We start from the raw sequence: 18,297 nt of genomic DNA, 5'->3' as shown, positions 1-18,297 counted from the left end.
GTCAGCTTTGCTGGAAGGTGGATGCGGTGATCAAGGATAGAGGGCAGGATTGAGCGCGGCGATGAGGCGCCCACAGTTTATCTTGGCAAAACCTAGTGAAGAGTCAAACACCAGCGCGTGTCAACACCTCCAGACAGGAGACTGATTGGTGCCTCAGTGTAAACACCCTGCCCGGGTGCTCTTGTTTGGGTGGAGCTGGCACAGGCTCACAGTGAAGATTGTGGGGAGAGGGTTTAATCTGCGAGGGACAGGTTCTGATCAGCTTTGCTTTTATGGTTTGGCTTCCTTCAAACTCTTCAGTGTGTGTTGCAGCCTTTTAACGCCTTCCCACTCGTGTGACTCCCATGTATAAGTGGATCCGAGTGTTTACAATAACAGATCAAAATGTTCTCTTGCTGTTAATGAATTGGCTCAATGTTGAGTGACATTTGGAGGATGAGCTGTGACAGTCTGTTACACACAACAGTGGAGCTCCACTTCTCATTACAATTTACAGTGCTGGTAAACACTTCTGTTGGTAAAAGTAAATACCAGCACACACACAGGTTATCGATTCTCACCCTATCCACTCGATTGGGGTGTCCAACCTTTTTATTCTTCACAAGCTGCATAGATAGTTCCAACAACAACTCCCATTTATATAGCGCCTTCACCAAGGTAAAACGTCCCAAGGCGCTTCACAGGAGCGTAAATCAGACAATATTTGACACCGAGCCACATCAGGAAATATTAGGACAGGCTCGGTCAAAGAGGTCGGTTTTAAGGAGCGACTTAAAGGAGGAGAGAGGCGGAGAGGTTTAGGGAGGGAATTCCAGAGCTCGGGGCCCAGGCAGCTGAAGGCACGGCCACCAATGGTGGAGCGATGGAAATCGGGGATGCGCAAGAGGCCAGAATTGGAGGAGCGCAGAGATCTGGGAGGGTTGTAGGGCTGGAAGAGGTTACAGAGAAAGGGAGGGGCGAGGCCATGAAGGGAATTGAAAACGAGGATGAGAATTTTTAAATCGAGGCGTTGCCGGACTGGGAGCCAATGTAGGTCAGTGAGCACGGGGGGTGATGGGTGAACGGGACTGGGTGTGCGTTAGGACACGGGGCAGTGAGCACAGGGGGTGATGGGTGAACGGGACTGGGTGTGAGTTAGGACACGGGGCAGTGAGCACGGGGGGTGATGGGTGAACGGGACTGGGTGTGAGTTAGGACACGGGGCAGTGAGCACGGGGGGTGATGGGTGAACGGGACTGGGTGTGAGTTAGGACACGGGGCAGTGAGCACAGGGGGTGATGGGTGAACGGGACTGGGTGCGAGTTAGGACACGGGGCAGTGAGCACAGGGGGTGATGGGTGAACGGGACTGGGTGTGCGTTAGGACACGGGGCAGTGAGCACAGGGGGTGATGGGTGAACGGGACTTGGTGTGAGTTAGGACACGGGGCAGCAGAGTTTTGGATGAGGTCAAGTTTACGGAGGGTGCAAGATGGGAGATCGGCCAGGAGTGCGTTGGAATAGTCAAGTTTGGAGGTAACAAAGGCATAAATTAAAGTTTCAGCAGCAGATGAGTTGAGGTGGGGCGGAGGCGGGCGATGTTACGGAGGTGGAAATAGGCGGTCTTTGTTATGCTGCGGATATGCTCAGTGGGTCACGTGTTGAGTTTAAATCAAGTTGCTGATGCTAACGGATTCTGATTGAGGATATATCCACCAATGAGGAAACGGGTTTAAGATCAGCCCATTCCAAACCTCCAGCTCACAATACTAATAAGGCGAAACCATCAATAAGAAATATGAGCAGTTGCCTGGGTTCAGGGCTGCATGTGACTCCTGGGCCGCAGTTGGGACACCGCTGCAAGAGATGGTGCAATCACTCGCACAGCGTTTCTCGGTCACTAGTTTCGGGGATATCCGGAGCAATAGGATTTTCCCTCTAAACAGTGTGACTTCTTTTCAGCTGGTGCGGGACCGCGCGCCCCCGGCGCGACCGTGTCCCGGGACCGCACATCCCAGCATCAGCTGATCGACTCTGGTGCTAAATTTGAGTTTTGACCACCTGAAAAGACAGAATTTACTAAACGTGTTGATGGGAGTTTTTAAAATATCCTGTAAGTCACTGAGGCTTCCTGCCAGCCTGGGAGCTCATTCCAACTGCAGTCAACTGTTCTCACATTTGGCCTGATTCCTGATCCTTCCAACCATAGCTTTCCTGAGAGTTCTGGGAAATTGTCCCGTAATTCACTTGCTTTAATGATTAAATATATACTTTCCATTCTAAAGCAAACAGACTGCTTAATTATATTTATACACCCCCCCCCCCCCCCCAAACACCCTCCCCCCCCCCCGCCCCCCCCCCCCCACCCCCAACACCCCCACCCCCAACACCCCCATGGGGTGAGGCAGCGGAGAGCAGCTTGCTCATGGGGAATTGTACCCAGCAAGAGTTGGCGCCTTCAAGATGTGGAGGGGCGTGAAGAAGAAGAAAAAATCTTGAACATTCAAAAGGAAGCAAGGCAGCTGGAATTCAGCCAAGGATAATGGAGGAATCGTAGCTGAAATAACTTGCTGCTCGATAAATACAGGAGATTGAAAATGTTCTTATTTTTAAAGAAAATTTCCGAGGTTTGACCCTGGGAATTAAAGGCATGTTTCCCTCCGAGAATAAAACCTTGGCATCTGTTTTCTTTAAAGAAGATCATCACGAGGTACTTAATGAGAGTGAGGGCATAAACGAGCGTTTATGAAAGGCAGATCTCGCTTGATATTTACAGGCCTTTGATGGTCAACTTTTCGAAGGAGCATGCTAAAGGGCCTGAAGAGAGATTTGCGGATAAAGTGAAAACTTATGAGATTAAAGAGGAAATAGTTAATTGGCTAAATAGGAAGCAAATGGTCACAATCCGTGTCGTGGGTCCGCCCTACCTCCCTCTATTCTCCTCTTTCCTCCTCCCCCATTCTGGATCAGTCACCATCTGATGCTCTGTCCCACTCGCCATTCTTTGCCAGCGCTCACTGTCTATAGACAATGAGTTGATTTAGGGAGAGGGGAGATGCAAGAGAACCTCGCCTGACATCTACACGTTTCTCAGAAGAGGTCGCTGGATGTGAGGAAGAACAGGTAGTCTGCCTGTTTATTTCTCCACCCCCCCCCCCCACCGCCCATCACCCTGGGACCTTCAGAGCTATATGGCATCGATCACCTGAGCTATGAGGTGTTGATGTACGCCATTTATCCAGCATTCAATTTTAAGGAATTCCTTTATTATTCTGTGGAAACGGTTGAGAAGGGGCTCGACTCTGCCAGAAGAGTGCTCTGTGATTTAGGCACAGTTGTTGTTGTGTTTCCTGCATCTGGTAGAACATTTTAAAAAGGCAGATGAGCGCATGGAATCATTCGGATCCTTTTAATGACTTGGCCACTGATCATGACAACCATCACGTAACCAAGCACACCACCTTCAGCACAGGCTGTTTCCCAACTTTTCCTCCTGGTGAAGTTGATGCATTTCCCACATGCTGTGCTCTGACAGTGCTGTGACTCAGCATTTCTCGTCTAACCACCACCCCTATCTGGCTCAGTCCCAGGCTCCCCCCTCCCCGATGGAGCTGGATTTAAAGGGACGATGTTATGTTTTTAATATCTGTCCCCAATTTTTAAAATTTAAATCAATCTTGGATTTTTTTAAGCTTTGTTTCCTCCCCCCTCCTTCAACCAGCAATGTAACATGGGCGGGCTATTCAATACACAGGAACAGAGGAATTGCTCGACTAATAAAGTCCACAGTCCATCATCCTGGGAGTCACACAATACAACAATAATGGAGTCGTTGGCCAATAACAGCGATCAATCTCTATCCGTGAGTCTACAACAGACCCAGACACGAGGCGAGGAAAACCCCCAGTGGGGGAGAGCTTTGGGAACCAGAGGTCCAGAGTCACCTGTTCCTCCCGAGCTCGCTGCACTCACCACAGGTCCTGTCTCCAATTACTCAGATATTAGTTGTCTGTGTTTCTGCACTAGATGAGTTCTTGCACTGACAGACCTTTGTCTTAGAGGCACTTCGGTTTACAAACCTCAGTAAATCCTGCAGTGTGTTTGGCGCTAACCCACTGTGTAACCTTTGCGTTGGTATCTGTTCAGTTGAGCTACGTTACCCAACTGTTTAATGTGTAGAGTTTAACTTGGATGCCAGCAGCAGGTCTGCCAGCATAAAGGGCAAAGATGGGTTAATGCTTCCGGCATAAAACGGTCATAATGGGGTCTGGTGGGGTTCTCGTGTGCTTAGCTGTCTGGTTCCTTTAATTTTGGTTTCTCTTCTACTTTCAGCTAAAAGGGTGTTCCGTAAACCGGCGCGTGGTGTCCCTGATGCTGTTCCCCAAAGGAGGCGGCCGACACCAGTGAACCTGGCCAATGCGATGAAGAAATCTGTCAGCAACGTTTCGCAGCGGCCCTATCGAGACCGGGTCATCCACCTATTGGCTCTGAAACCTTACAAGAAACCGGAGTTAATTCTTCGATTGCAGAAGGATGGAGTCAGTCAACAGGATAAGGACTCGTTGGAAAATCTCCTGCAACAGGTAGCAGAGCTCTCAAAATATGTCTGAGACACTTCAGAAAATAAATTAACATAAGCAGGGCTGAGCAGTGCAGTGGGATAGATGCTGACCGTTCACCTGAGAGCAGAGAAGGATAACGGTAGATTTAATAGAGATGTTCAAAATCATGAAGGGTTCAAATCCAGCCCAGACTGACCAGTTGAAAGTCTCCTCTTGTCTGTTGGCTGTAGTGGTCCGAACAAGCATTGTCCAATTGACAAACTCTGAGAAGCCACAGCATGGCTTGTGTTGAGAATGTCATTGTCGTGCAGTGAAGGACTCTATCCTAAACTTGGGGTTGAGGCAGATTAGAGAGAGTTTTATTCTGCATCCAAGCACCACTGTACTTTGGTACCGAGATTCATAGAATCATCGAATCTTACAGCACAGAAGGAGGCCATTGGGCCTGTGCCAGCTATTTGAAAGAGCTATTGAATCAGTCCCACTCCCCTGCTCTTTCTCCATAGCCCTGTAAATGTTTCCCATTCAAGTATTTCTCCAATTCCCTTTTGAAAGTTACTATTGAATCTGCTTCCACCGCCCTTTCAGGCAGCGCATTCCAGATCACAACAACTCGCTGCGTAAAAACATTCTCCTCATCTCCCCTCTGGTTCTTTTACCAATTACCTTAATCTGTGCCCTCTGGAAACAGTTTCTCCTTATTTACTCTGTCAAAACCCTTCATGATTTGGAACAATCTCAGCTTCTCCAGTCTCTCCACATAACTGAAGTCCCGCATCCCTGGTACCATTCTAATAAATCTCCTCTGCACCCTCTCCAAGGCCTGGACATGCTCCCTATAGTGTGGTGAAATGAAAAGTTTGTGGATCCGAGCACAGACATCACCTGAATGACTACAAAGTCCACGATAATACGTGTTTGGAAAGTAGCCAGTTTCGGAACTGAATCCAGTAATGACCAGGCCTGCAGCGGTGCAGTGCACATCCTGTTAATCTGGGAGTAGCAAATGGACCAGCTTTTAAACGGCGCTTATTGCACGGGACCCAGGCTAGTGGCACTGGCTCCTGACGCAGGTTCCTCACACAACCTGCCTGCTTTCAGCAAGGCCCGGATAGGAAGACAACAACAACTTTGTACAGTGCCTTTAATGTAGTAAAATGTCCCAAGGGGCCTCACAGGAGCGTTATCAAACAAATATTGAACACCGAGTCGCATGAGATATTAGGGCAGGTGACCAAAAGCTTAGTCAAAGAGGTAGGTTTTAAGGAGGAAAGAGAGGTAGTGAGGCGGAGAGGTTTAGGGAGGGAATTCCAGTGCTTAGGACCTCGGCAACTGAAGGCACGGCCGCCAGTGGTTGAGTGATTAAAGTCAGAGTCATAGTCATAGAGTTATACAACACAGAAAGAGGCCCTTCGGCCCATCGTGTCCGCGCCGGCCATCAAGCCCTGTCTATTCTAATCCCATTTTCCAGCACTTGGTCCGTAGCCTTGTATGCTATGGTGTTTCAAGTGCTCATCTAAATGCTTCTTGAATGTTGTGAGGGTTCCTGCCTCTACCACCCTTTCAGGCAGTGAGTTCCAGATTCCAACCACCCTCTGGGTGAAAAAGCTTTTCCTCAAATCCCCTCTAAACCTCCTGCCCCTTACCTTGAAACCATGCCCCTGGTTATTGACCCCTCTACTAAGGGGAAAAGTTCCTTTCTATCTACCCTATCTATGCCCCTCATAATTTTGTAAACCTCAATCAGGTCCCCCCTCAGCCTTCTCTGCTCTAAGGAAAACAACCCCAGCCTGTCCAGCCTCTCTTCATAGCTGAAGCGCTCCAGCCCAGGTAACATCCTGGTGAATCTCCTCTGCACCCTCTCCAATGCAATCACATCCTTCCTATAGTGTGGCGACCAGAACTGCACACAGTATTCCTGCTGTGCCCTAACTAACGTTTTGTGCAGCTCCATCATAACCTCCCTGCTCTTATATTCTATGCCTCGGCTAATGAAGGCAAGTATCCCATATGCCTTTTTAACCACCTTATCGACCTGTCCTGCTGCCTTCAGGGATCTATGTACATGCACACCAAAGTCCCTCTGATCCTCTGTCTTTCCGAGGGTCCTACCATTCATAGTGTATTCCCTTGCCTTGTTTGTCCTCCCAAAATGCATCACCTCACACGTTTCAGGGTTAAATTCCATTTGCCACTGTTCTGCCCATCTAACTATCCTGTCTATATTGTCCTGTAGCCTGAGGCTTCCCTCCTCGCTATTTACCACTCCACCAATTTTCGTGTCATCTGCGAACTTACTGATCATACCTCCTACATTCATATCTAAATCATTAATGTACACTACAAACCGCAAAGGACCCAGCACCGATCCCTGCGGTACACCACTGGACACAGGCTTCCAGTCACAAAAACAACCTTCGACCATCACCCTCTGCCTCCTGCCACTAAGCCAATTTTGGATCCAATGTGCCAAATTGCCCTGGATCCCATGGGCTCTTACCTTCTTGACCAGTCTCCCATGCGGGACTTTGTCAAAAGCCTTACTGAAGTCCATGTAGACTACATCAACTGCACTACCCTCATCCACGCACCTAGTCACCCCTCGAAAAATTCAATCAGATGCTCAAAAGTCCAGAATTATAGAAGCGCAGTAACATCGGAAGGATGTGGGGCTGGAGGAGGTTACAGTGATGGGTAGGGACGAGGCCATGCAGGGATTTGAAAATAAGGATGAGAATTTTAAAATTGAGGCGTTGCTTAACCAGGAGCCAATGTAGGACAGCAAGCACAGGGTGATGGGTGAACGGGACTTGGTGCGAGTTAGGACACGGGCAGCAGAATTTTGAATGACCTCAAGTTTACGTAGGGTGGAATGTGGGAGGCCAGCCAAGAGTGCGTTGGAATAGTCAAGTCTGGAGGTAACAAAGGCCTGGATGAGGGTTTCAGCAGCAGTCAAGCTGAGGCAGGGGCAGAGTTGGGCAATGTTCCGGAGGTGGAAGTAGGTAGTCTTGGTGATGGCACGGGTATGTGGTGGGAAGCTCTTCTCGGGGTCAGATATGACCAAGGTTGCGAACAGTCTGGTTCAACCTCAGACAGTTACCGTGGAGAGGGATGGAAGACCAGCAAAGCTTAGGAAAACCAGGCAGGTTTGCACCCACAAGAAAAAAGTTAAAGTGTCAGTGGAAACCCTTCATTAAGTGAGGTTCTGATGAAGAATCCCACCTGAAACAGTGCAACGCGGACCTGTCCTTTCTCTTTCAGATACTGGTGGTCCTGCTGCCAGTTTTCTATTTGTAATCCAAATGTGTGTACAAGCTAGAAAGTTCACTCGTACCCTGAGGGATTTGAGCTGGAGTCAATACAAAAAGACAGACAGCTGCAGTAATCATTAAAGTTCACAGTAAAGGGGTTTATTCTTTGGCCGCGATTCGTTGCTGGTGACTTTGTGAATAACACACTCTCTGCAGACACAAGGGTGCAGCCACTCAGCCACCTTTGGCTCCAGGTTCACAGTGTGATTTGCTGACTCGGATATTGATGAAATCTGATTTCTGAAACTGAGCTCCCGTTCTAGCCCAGACCTGAATGTCCTGCACAGTTCTCACCTGCCTGTCTCGTCTTCCTTGAATTGATCTGTGACAATGCAAATTGCAGCATCAGAATTTGCTGGGGGCAGTTTAAGAGCTAGAGCTCGCACTACCTGAGACCAACTAATCCTACCAACTATTGGAATAACGCTTGAAACCCAGTTGGTAACTAATCGGCTCCAAAGAATCTGGCTGCTTCTGGAGCCAAAGCTGTGTTCTGCTGGTGGAGGGGGCGGGGGGGAAAGAGTGTCAGTGGTGAGAGTGTTGGACTAATTTCTCCACTCTGTCAGCATTGAGCACTCGCAAGGTGGGTACAGCACAAGTTAGATAACAGAGTAAAGCTCCCTCTACACTGTCCCATCAAACACTCCCAGGGCAGGTACAGCACGGGTTAGATACAGAGTAAAGCTCCCTCTACACTGTCCCATCAAACACTCCCGGGTCAGGTACAGCACGGGTTAGATACAGAGTAAAGCTCCCTCTACACTGTCCCATCAAACACTCCCAGGGCAGGTACAGCACGGGTTAGATACAGAGTAAAGCTCCCTCTACACTGTCCCATCAAACACTCCCAGGGCAGGTACAGCACAAGTTAGATACAGAGTAAAGCTCCCTCTACACTGTCCCATCAAACACTCCCGGGGCAGGTACAGCACGGGTTAGATACAGAGTAAAGCTGCCTCTACACTGTCCCATCAAACATTCCCAGGGCAGGTACAGCATGGGTTAGATACAGAGTTGCTCCCTCTACACTGTCCCATCAAACATTCCCAGGGCAGGTACAGCACGGGTTAGATACAGAGTAAAGCTCCCTCTACACTGTCCCAGCAAACACTCCCAGGGCAGGTACAGCACGGGTTAGATACAGAGTAAAGCTCCCTCTACACTGTCCCATCAAACACTCCCAGGGCAGGTACAGCACGGGTTAGATAGAGTAAAGCTCCCTCTACACTGTCCCAACAAACATTCCCAGGGAAGGTCTTAGATACAGAGCAGTGATGAGTTGCGTTCTGGCTATGTTGCAGGTGGCTAACCTGAACGTCAAGGATGGTACCTTCACCCTGAAAGACTTTGCCTACAAGGACATCCAGAAAGACTGGCCTGGATACTCGGACGGTGACCAGCAGTTACTGAAGAGAGTTCTTGTTCGGTAAGTTGCATTAACAGCAACTTGTATTTAATGTTGAAAATGCCCCAAGGGGCTTCACAGAGTTGTGGGGAAATGAAGAAAAAAATCAATTAAAAATGGGATAAAGGAATGGACTCAAAGCCATGGTGAGAGTTGGGGGTGACCAGAGGTCGATCGAAAAGATGAGCTTTGGGAAGGCTGTTAAAGGTAAAGAAAAAAATATTATAGTATCAACACTCCACCAGGCTTGGGTTGAAAAGTGGCAAGTGACATTTCCACCACTCAAGTGTCGGGCAATGACCAACTCCAACAAGTGAGCATAACCACCTCCCCTTGACAACAACGTGCATTTATATAACGTCTTTAACGTGGTAATATGTCCCAAGGTGCTTCAGTGGCATCAACATTGCCGAATCCCCCACCATCAACATCCTGGGGGGTCACCATTGACCAGAAACTTAACTGGACCAGCCGCATAAATACTGTGGCAACAAGAGCAGGTCAGAGGCTGGGTATTCTGTGGCGTGTGTCTCACCCCCTGACTCCCCAAAGCCTTTCCACCATCTACAAGGCACAAGGAGTGTGATGGAATACTCTCCACTTGCCTGGATGAGTGCAGCTCCAACACTCAAGAACCTCGACACCATCCAGGACAAAGCGGCCCGCTTGATTGGCACCCCATCCACCACCTTAAACATTCACTGCGCACCGTGGCTGCAGTGTGCACCATCTACAAGATGCACTGCAGCAACTCGCCAAGACTTCTTCGGCAGCACCTCCCAAACCCACGACCTCAACCACCTAGAAGGACAAGGGCAGCAGTTACATGGGAACACCACCACCTCCAGGTTCCCCTCCAAGTCACAAGTTGGAATCCATTGGTGGCCCAGTGCTGATGGATCAAGTTCAGGCCTCCTGAACTTCGCACCTGGAACCTTGCTGGAAAGTAAGTGTCGTGACAGGATTTACAGCACAAAATTATCCAGCATTACAATTCCACTTTGGGGAAAAAAAATTCCTCAACTTCAAATTCTTCTGGCAACTTATTGCAATTTTTGAATACTTTAGGATTAAGAAAGGAATTCTTGAATTTATATATAGTGCCTTATCACAGCATCAGAATTGCACAACGCACTTCATACAATGAGTTACTTCATGGAGTGCAGTGGCTGCTATGTAGGCGCATGGGGCAGCTGTGCATTATGTAGGCAAATGATTGACCAGTTAGATTACTAAAGAGACGGGGAACAGATAAATATACACAACAATCAAGAGTGCAATACGAATACTTCTCCGTAGTTTTCAAGTTTTTATGTATGGTGACCTGCTGGAAATATTGACACACCAGGGGATCCCAGGAAATATTGAGTCCAAGGGACACCCTATCCTAACCTTTGAAAGACGGGGCCTGCTATCCAAAGGAAATCTGTGCTATAATCGCATCAAATGTTTATTGACAAAAATAATACTGAGTAAGTCAACAAATGCAGAAAAATATGGAAGAGCAAATTTTCCAGTGCTGCATTTTCAGTACATGGGTCTGGCCCAGAGGGAGAGAATTCAGAGGATGCTGTGAACCCAGGATTCCCTCACTGACCCCAGTTTGTAAGCCAATTAACATACAATTGCACACCGGAACATAGGAACAGGAGAAGGCCATTTAGGCCCTCGAACCAGTTCCACCATTTAATTAGATCAAGGCTGATTTGTATCTTCGCTCCATCCACTCACCTTGGTTCCGTAACCCTCAATACCCTTACCCAACAAAAATCGATCAACCTCAGTTTTGAAATTTTCAATTGACCCCCAGCCTCAACAGTTTTTTGAGGAAGAGAGTTCCAGATTTCCACCACCCTTTGTGTGAAGAAGTGCTTCCTGACATCACCCCTGAACGGCCTGGCTCTAATTTTAAGGTTCTGCCCCCTTGTTCTGGACTCCCCCCACCAGAGGAAATAGTTTCTCTCTCTCGACCCGATCAACTCCTTTAATCATCTTAAACACCTCGATTAGATCATCCCTTAATCTTCTAAACTCGAGGGAATACAAGCCCAGTCTGTGCAACCTGGCCTCGGAATTTAACCCTTTTAGCCCCGGTATCATTCTGGTGAATCTGCGCTGCTCCCCCTCCGAGGCCGATATATCCTTCCTGAGGGGCGGGGCCCAATGGGAGTGAGACACATGAGCAGGTCCTGGGGGAGAATATACCGGGAACAGGAACCGAGTACGGCAGTGTGAAATGCAGGGATATTTTGGGAGTTAGAAGCAATCCTCGGCGCTTTGAACTCCTCCTTTTCCCCCTTTATTCTTTCTCTGAATTACTTCTCTCTCCTGTATCAATCTTCCCTGTATTTTTTTTGTTCGCTTTCAGGTATTCATGGCAAGTGCGTTGAGGGTGCTGTACCTGATTTGCCAGAGAACTAATGTAGCTCTGACATTGCTTGAGTGGAACTCTCAAATAACTCGCGTAAGCTGCAGCCCACGCATGCCTCCTTTCCCCTCCCCTCTCCCCAACATCACATTGAGCGCAGCGTTAAGCAATGAGGCTGCTGATTCAGTGCCGTGGGCTCCGCGCGTGCGCTATATTCTGTAGCAATTGATTTCTGCCATCCAGACTCAAGGTTGGAAATGTAAGCTCTGGTCTAATTCTGGAGACTTGGCAGCTTTACACTTGTTCTTTCTGACAACAGAATGCATGACTGTCGCAGGAGTTTTAAACTCAATACTGACTCCTGCGGTGGCTGCAGTTTCAATCTTTTGATAGCTAACAGCTTCCCAACTCCAAAAACATCATCTGTGTAATATAGACAAATTTCAAACTTAGTGTCTCAGTGCGCAATCCTTACCCTGCTGAATAAAGTGACTCTGTACAGTTACACAGTGCATAATCCTTACCCTGAATAAACAGCGACTCTGTACAGTTACACAGTGAGTGACCCTTACCTTGAATAAACAGTGACTCTGTACAGTTACACAGTGTGTGACCCTTACCCTGAATAAACAGTGACTCTGTACAGTTACACAGTGAGTGACCCTTACCCTGAATAAAGAGTGACTCTGTATAGTTACACAGTGAGTGACCCTTACCCTGAATAAAGAGCGACTCTGTATAGTTACACAGTGAGTGACCCTTACCCTGAATAAACAGTGACTCTGTACAGTTACAGTGAGTGACCCTTACCCTGAATAAACAGTGACTCTGTATAGTTACACAGTGAGTGACCCTTACCCTGAATAAACAGTGACTCTGTATAGTTAGAGTGAGTGACCCTTACCCTGAATAAAGAGCGACTCTGTACAGTTACAGTGAGTGACCCTTACCCTGAATAAAGAGTGACTCTGTACAGTTACACAGTGAGTGACCCTTACCCTGAATAAACAGTGACTCTGTATAGTTACACAGTGAGTGACCCTTACCCTGAATAAAGAGTGACTCTGTACAGTTACACAGTGAGTGACCCTTACCCTGAATAAAGAGCGACTCTGTATAGTTGCACAGTGAGTGACCCTTACCCTGAATAAAGAGTGACTCTGTACAGTTACACAATGAGTGATCCTTACCCTGCTGAATACAGGTACAATAGATGCCCTGGTGCTTTTTTAGAGCAAATATGGAATGGTTCTTGCCTGTTTTGTCCTACAGTGGAGCCTCTTATTGTATGTAACCTTTTTTTTTAGTATTCAGCATTTCCTTAGCTTTTATAATCTGTTGTACTGATAACTGTTAAAATCAGACAGAGTTCAGTGTCATTCTGGTGCCCTTAACATCAACCGCTATCTGCTTGCTGTTTTGCATACATGACGCTGCAGTCCCTCAAGGGTTAAGTGGTTGCAGTTTGCAGTCTGCTCTCTCAGCAGGGCTTCCTCGGTCTGAAGCAGTTTCTCATGAGCTGTGCTATTGGCTCTGAGGCAGCCAGCTCTATAAATAGGCAGAGGAAAGGATGGGTTCAGCTGAGTAAACAGAGTTTGTGGTTCCCTGCAATCAGCCAGGCATCAGAAGAAAAAAAAACCCCACCTGAAATATTTCCAAATGCTGAGGCGTTTATCTGGTGGGCACCAAGGAACCCAGGTCATCGCAACTGTATCTTGAGAGAGCTCTTTAAGGAGGCTGTAACCTGTAACTTGCTGCATTCTCCCAGGGAGAGTGTTTGAGTGGACTCTGGGTTCTATGCCCATTAACTCCTTTCCAAACAGAACTGGATGAATGTAGTTGCGGAAGGGATTGTACGGTGCAAGATAAGTGTCGACACATCCGGAGGGTGACCCGCTCAGTCGAGCCTTGTCGTTGCAGCCCGAGGGCATATCATCTTTGAAACTTGCTATTCAAAGACTGAATAATGCTGGAAAACTGAGGGGTGACCTGATCGAGGTCTTTAAGATTATGAAAGGGTTCGATAGGGTCGACATAGAGAAGATGTTTCCACTTGTGGGGGAGACCAGAACTAGAGACTATAAATACAAGCTCGTCACTAATAAATCCAATGGGGAATTCAGGAGAAACTTCTTTAACCAGAGAGTGGTGAGAATGTGGAACTCGCTACCACAGGGAGTGGTTGAGGCAAATAGTATAGATACATTTAAGGGGAAGCTGGATAAACACATGATGGGAGAAAGGAATAGAAGGATATGCTGATGGGGTGAGATGAAGAGGGGTGAGAGGAGGCTCGTGTGGAGCATAAACACTGGCATAGAACTATTGCGCGAATGGCCTGATTCTGTGCTGTAAGTACTTTGTAACTGTTAGCTCGATTTAAGTTTGGGGGTGTGGCAGTTTTGGCCACTATTTAAAGCTGCCTTTCACCCCACCCACCCCCTCTATTCGTCAGTTTTGGGCTCAAAGCAGCTTTCAGATGCTGAAGCGAAGGTTTGTAATAAGTCATCTCCTTCAGTTCCCTCTCTCTATTGTCCAGTCTCTGGAGTTTCTGCTCCAGGTACAGATTGGCTCCCCAGATTTGGTCACCATTCTGCCTTCGGCCAGCTACCGCCTTTCTACTCCTCAGGAAACACTTTTCACATACCTAGGGTGGTGGCAATCTGGAATTCCCTCCCCCAAACGGCTGGGGATGCTGGGGATCAATTGAAATTTTCAGGGCTGAGATTGGTGGATTTTTGTTGGGTCAGGGGATTGAGGGGTATGGCGCGACGGTGGCTAAATGGAGTTGAGGGACAGATCTGGGTTTATCCTCTAGTGCAGTCCTGAGGGAGTGCTGCATTGTCAGAGGAGCTGTCCTCAAATGAGGCGTTAAACAGAGACCCTCGCTGCCGGTTCAGGTGAATGTAAAAGATCTCACGGCACTACTCGATAGAGAGCAGGGGAGTTCTTCCGGTGTCCTGACCAACATATAATCCCTCAATCAACGCCATCGCCAAAGTAAAAGATTAACTGACTTGTTTTTCTCAGTGCTGCTTGTGGGGCATTGCAGAATGGCTCCTGTATTTGCTGAAATACCAGTCACTGCACTTCAAGTAATTCACTGCATAAAGTGATTTGAGACTTTACAGTACACAAGGCACATCTAAATCCAAGGTTATTACCACTTGAAATAGCAGCTCGGCACTGAAACGCAACCAGAAACTTCTTATTAGCAGTGACCGTGTTTATCAAATATCCAGATACGGGTTTTTTTTTTTTTTACAGATGGGCTGCGGTGAGAGTCGGAGACCAGTGGTGCTGTCTTAGGCTTTCTTAGGCAGTCCCTCGGAACCGAGGATGACTTGCTTCCACATTAAAAATGAGTTCTCAGGTGACTGATGAGTCCAATGCGGGACCTACAGTCTCTGTTACAGGCGGGGCAGACGGTGGTTGAAGGGGCGGGTGGGTGGGGTGCTTGGGTTGACGTGCGCTGCCTGCGCTTGGCTTCCGCTTGCTCCCGGCGAAGAGACTCGGTGTTCGGTGCCTTCCCGGATGCTTCTGTGGTGCTATGATGTTCGAATGAAAGCAGGGAGCAGCCCTGCTATACAAGCTGTTTTTTGAATAGTCACTGACCATGTTAGCAAGCTCACGTTCATTCTGCTAATGATCCCACGTTTGGTTACCTCAGGTTCTGCTCCATCATTGGCCCAGGTCTTAGTTTGAATACATATTTTAATGTATTAATAAACATCTATTCAATTCAGACCTTCCACTTGCTCCCACCATTACCGCCCAGTGACAGACCTGTACCCATCAGTGCGTCACCCCCATGTTGAGCAGCTCAAAATGCTCCCTCCGGACAGTCTCCAAGTTTGGAACCAACAACTTGCATTTATATAGCGCCTTTGATGTAGTAACACATTCCAAGCTGCTTCACGGGAGCGATTATCAAACAGAATTTGACCCCGAGCCACATAAGGAGATATTAGGACAGGTGACCAAAAGCTTGATCAAAGACGTAGGGTTTTAAGGAGCTTTTTTAAGGAGGAGAGAGAGGCGGAGAGGTTTAGGGAGGGAATTCCAGAGCTCGGGGCCCAGGCAGCTGAAGGCACGACCGCCAATGGTGGAGCGATGGAAATCGAGGCTGCACAAGAGGCCAGAATTGGAGGAGCGCAGAGGGTTGTGGTGCTGAAGGAGGTTACAGAGATGGGGAGGGGGCGAGGCCATGGAGGAACCTGAAAAACAGGATGGGAAACACAAAATTCTACGACTTGTGAACACTGGATGTTTCACACATGCGCCATTACTGCAGCCCCAGTGATGACATTGCACTGCGTAGGGTAGTGGGGTGGATTTCTTCAGTTTATTGCAAGTGTGCTCGGACGGAAATTGAGCTGTAATGTGAACATTCACTAAGCATGGGGCGGACCCCAGGGTCCCGTATCAGCGAGTGTTGCGGATGCAGGTTTGATACTCCTAGTAGGGTGTTGCGACTCTTTGCTGGTTTGTTACAGGGAGGCTCTGATTCACGTACCCTGGATGTGGTCAGATGAGGAATGTACACCAGGGTAATCGAGCAAAACGTGTAACCATGCCGCCTTCCCCTCTGCACATCTCATGCTAACCGTGCAGCAACGACTCTCGTCTCTGCCTCAGACCTGATCTCTCACTCCTGGATATTCTGTTTCCGCAGGAAATCTTGTCAACCGCACAATGCCAGCGGGGGTTCCGGGGAGACACCTTCATCGAGTCCAAAGGACAGTGCAAATTCAGCCTCTCCGCCACAGGTATGACACCCACAGCAGGGTGGTGCTCTGTATGCTAGTCTCTGTATCCACTGTTTTGGCCATGTTCCCTTTTAGACGCAAACTCTGTGACGCATCTTGCTGGAGTGACTGTGGTAGCATCTCCACCTGGTGGGTGTGGAAGTGATTACAGCCAGAAATTTATCAAGTCAGTAAATTGGAATTGCTTAAACCTGTCTTCATGTGACAAGTCCCAATGTGACCCGGGCGAGCTCTCAGTTCCTAATCTCACTGAGATGTCACCTTCGATTATGTGCTCAAGTCCTAGAGTGGCTCAAACCCAAAGCCTTCTAGCTCGGGCGAGAGGGCTCTTAATGAGCCAAGCTGATAGTTAGGTTCCGCTTCATGGAAACAGTAAAAGGCGTTCCTCCTGAAACAGCCAGGGGACAATTCGGAGACATTCTGTGTATTGTTTTTGCTGTCACTGAATACTGGTGCCCTGTATAACAGGCTGCTCGTTGATGGTTCAGCAGATTCAGGACCTTTGAGATGCTGCTTTTTAATCTCTTTCCTAGCTCCCTATAGTCTGCCTGCAGGACCTCGCATCTCTTTGTGCCGATGTCGTTGGTACCGATATGGACAACGACCTCTAGCTGTTCACCCTCCCCGTTCAGAGTGTCCTGCAGCCACTCAGAGACATCCTTGACCCTGGCACCAGGGAGGCAACATACCATCCTGGAATCACGTCTGCGTCCACAGAAACGCCTATCTGTTCCCCTAACCAATGATCCCCTATCACTGTTGCTCTTCCACTCTTCTTCCTCCCTCCCCCCCCCCCCCCCCCCCCGGTGCAGCTGAGCCACCCATGGTGCCGTGGCCTTGGCTCTGGCTGCTCTCCCCAGAGGAGCCATCACCCCCACCAGTTTCCAGAACTGTGAACCGGTTAGTGAGCAAGATGCACTCTGGGGATTCCTGCCCTAGCTGCCTGGTCGTCGTCCTCTGTCTGGTGGTCACCCATTCCATCTTTGCCTGCACATTCTGAGGCTGCGGGGTGACCACTTCTAGAAACGTGCTTTCCCAGTCATTCTCAGCCTCGCGGATGCACTGTAGTGACTCCAGCTGCTGCTCAAGCTCCGAAACCCGGAGCTCGAGTTGCTGCAGTTGGCGACACTTCCTGCACACGTGGTCGTCCAGGCCGCAAGAAGCGTCCGGGATATCGCACGTGGCACAGGATGTGCCAATCACAGGACTGAGCTGCCCGGCCATGCCTCTATTTACCAGTCTATGGAGGTAATTTAGCAGAAATAAACTTAACAAGAAACACTCAACAGCTACCCACCAATCTCAGCACTTCTCCCTCTATTAGATAGGCTATGAATTACTCAGCACAAATATACTCAAAACAGAACAAAAAAACTTACCACAATTACTCACCCAATACTCCCCTCTCGGCTCCCTTGTGCCAGCGACACCTTTGAATTCTGACCTCACTCCTTCATTATCTCACTTGCTGACTGTCTCCCTCGCAGGTAGTCTGCTTGCTCAGACTCCCAGACCTCTGCTCCACGCTGCCTTTATCCCCGGTCTCCGACTCCGTTCCTCCCGTAGGTCTGCTCACTCAGACTGTACTGCGGCCCTGTGATGTCACACCTTATTTTTTTGGAAATCGTGGAAGGTCCCGCCGCCGCCGTTGGTGTCTCCAATTAGGTCCTCGCTGTTTAAAGTACTCTGGCTCTCCGCTCCCGCTCTGTTTAAAGTACTCTGGCTCTCCGCTCCCGCTCTGTTTAAAGTACTCTGGCTCTCCGCTCCCGCTCTGTTTAAAGTACTCTGGCTCTCCGCTCCCGCTCTGTTTAAAGTACTCTGGCTCTCCGCTCCCGCTCTGTTTAAAGTACTCTGGCTCTCTGCTCCTGCTCTGTTTAAAGTACTCTGGCTCTCCGCTCCCGCTCT

General features: G+C 48.6%; 1 protein-coding gene across 1 annotated transcript in view; it reads left to right on the top strand.

Annotated features, from left to right (window-relative positions):
- ell (elongation factor RNA polymerase II) overlaps nucleotides 1-18,297 on the top strand; it is a 122,406-nt gene that overhangs the window by 85,125 nt on the left and 18,984 nt on the right. Inside the window, 3 exon segments of the mRNA XM_086004340.1 lie at nucleotides 4,310-4,560; nucleotides 9,152-9,276; nucleotides 16,299-16,392. Coding sequence (XP_085860466.1) covers nucleotides 4,310-4,560; nucleotides 9,152-9,276; nucleotides 16,299-16,392 — 470 coding nt within the window.

This window comes from Somniosus microcephalus, chromosome 13 (genome assembly GCF_052327205.1).
Source record: "Somniosus microcephalus isolate GS21.2 chromosome 13, FLI_Smic_1.0, whole genome shotgun sequence".
Lineage (NCBI taxonomy): Eukaryota > Metazoa > Chordata > Chondrichthyes > Squaliformes > Somniosidae > Somniosus > Somniosus microcephalus.
This window is presented reverse-complemented; position numbering and strand designations above follow the sequence as displayed.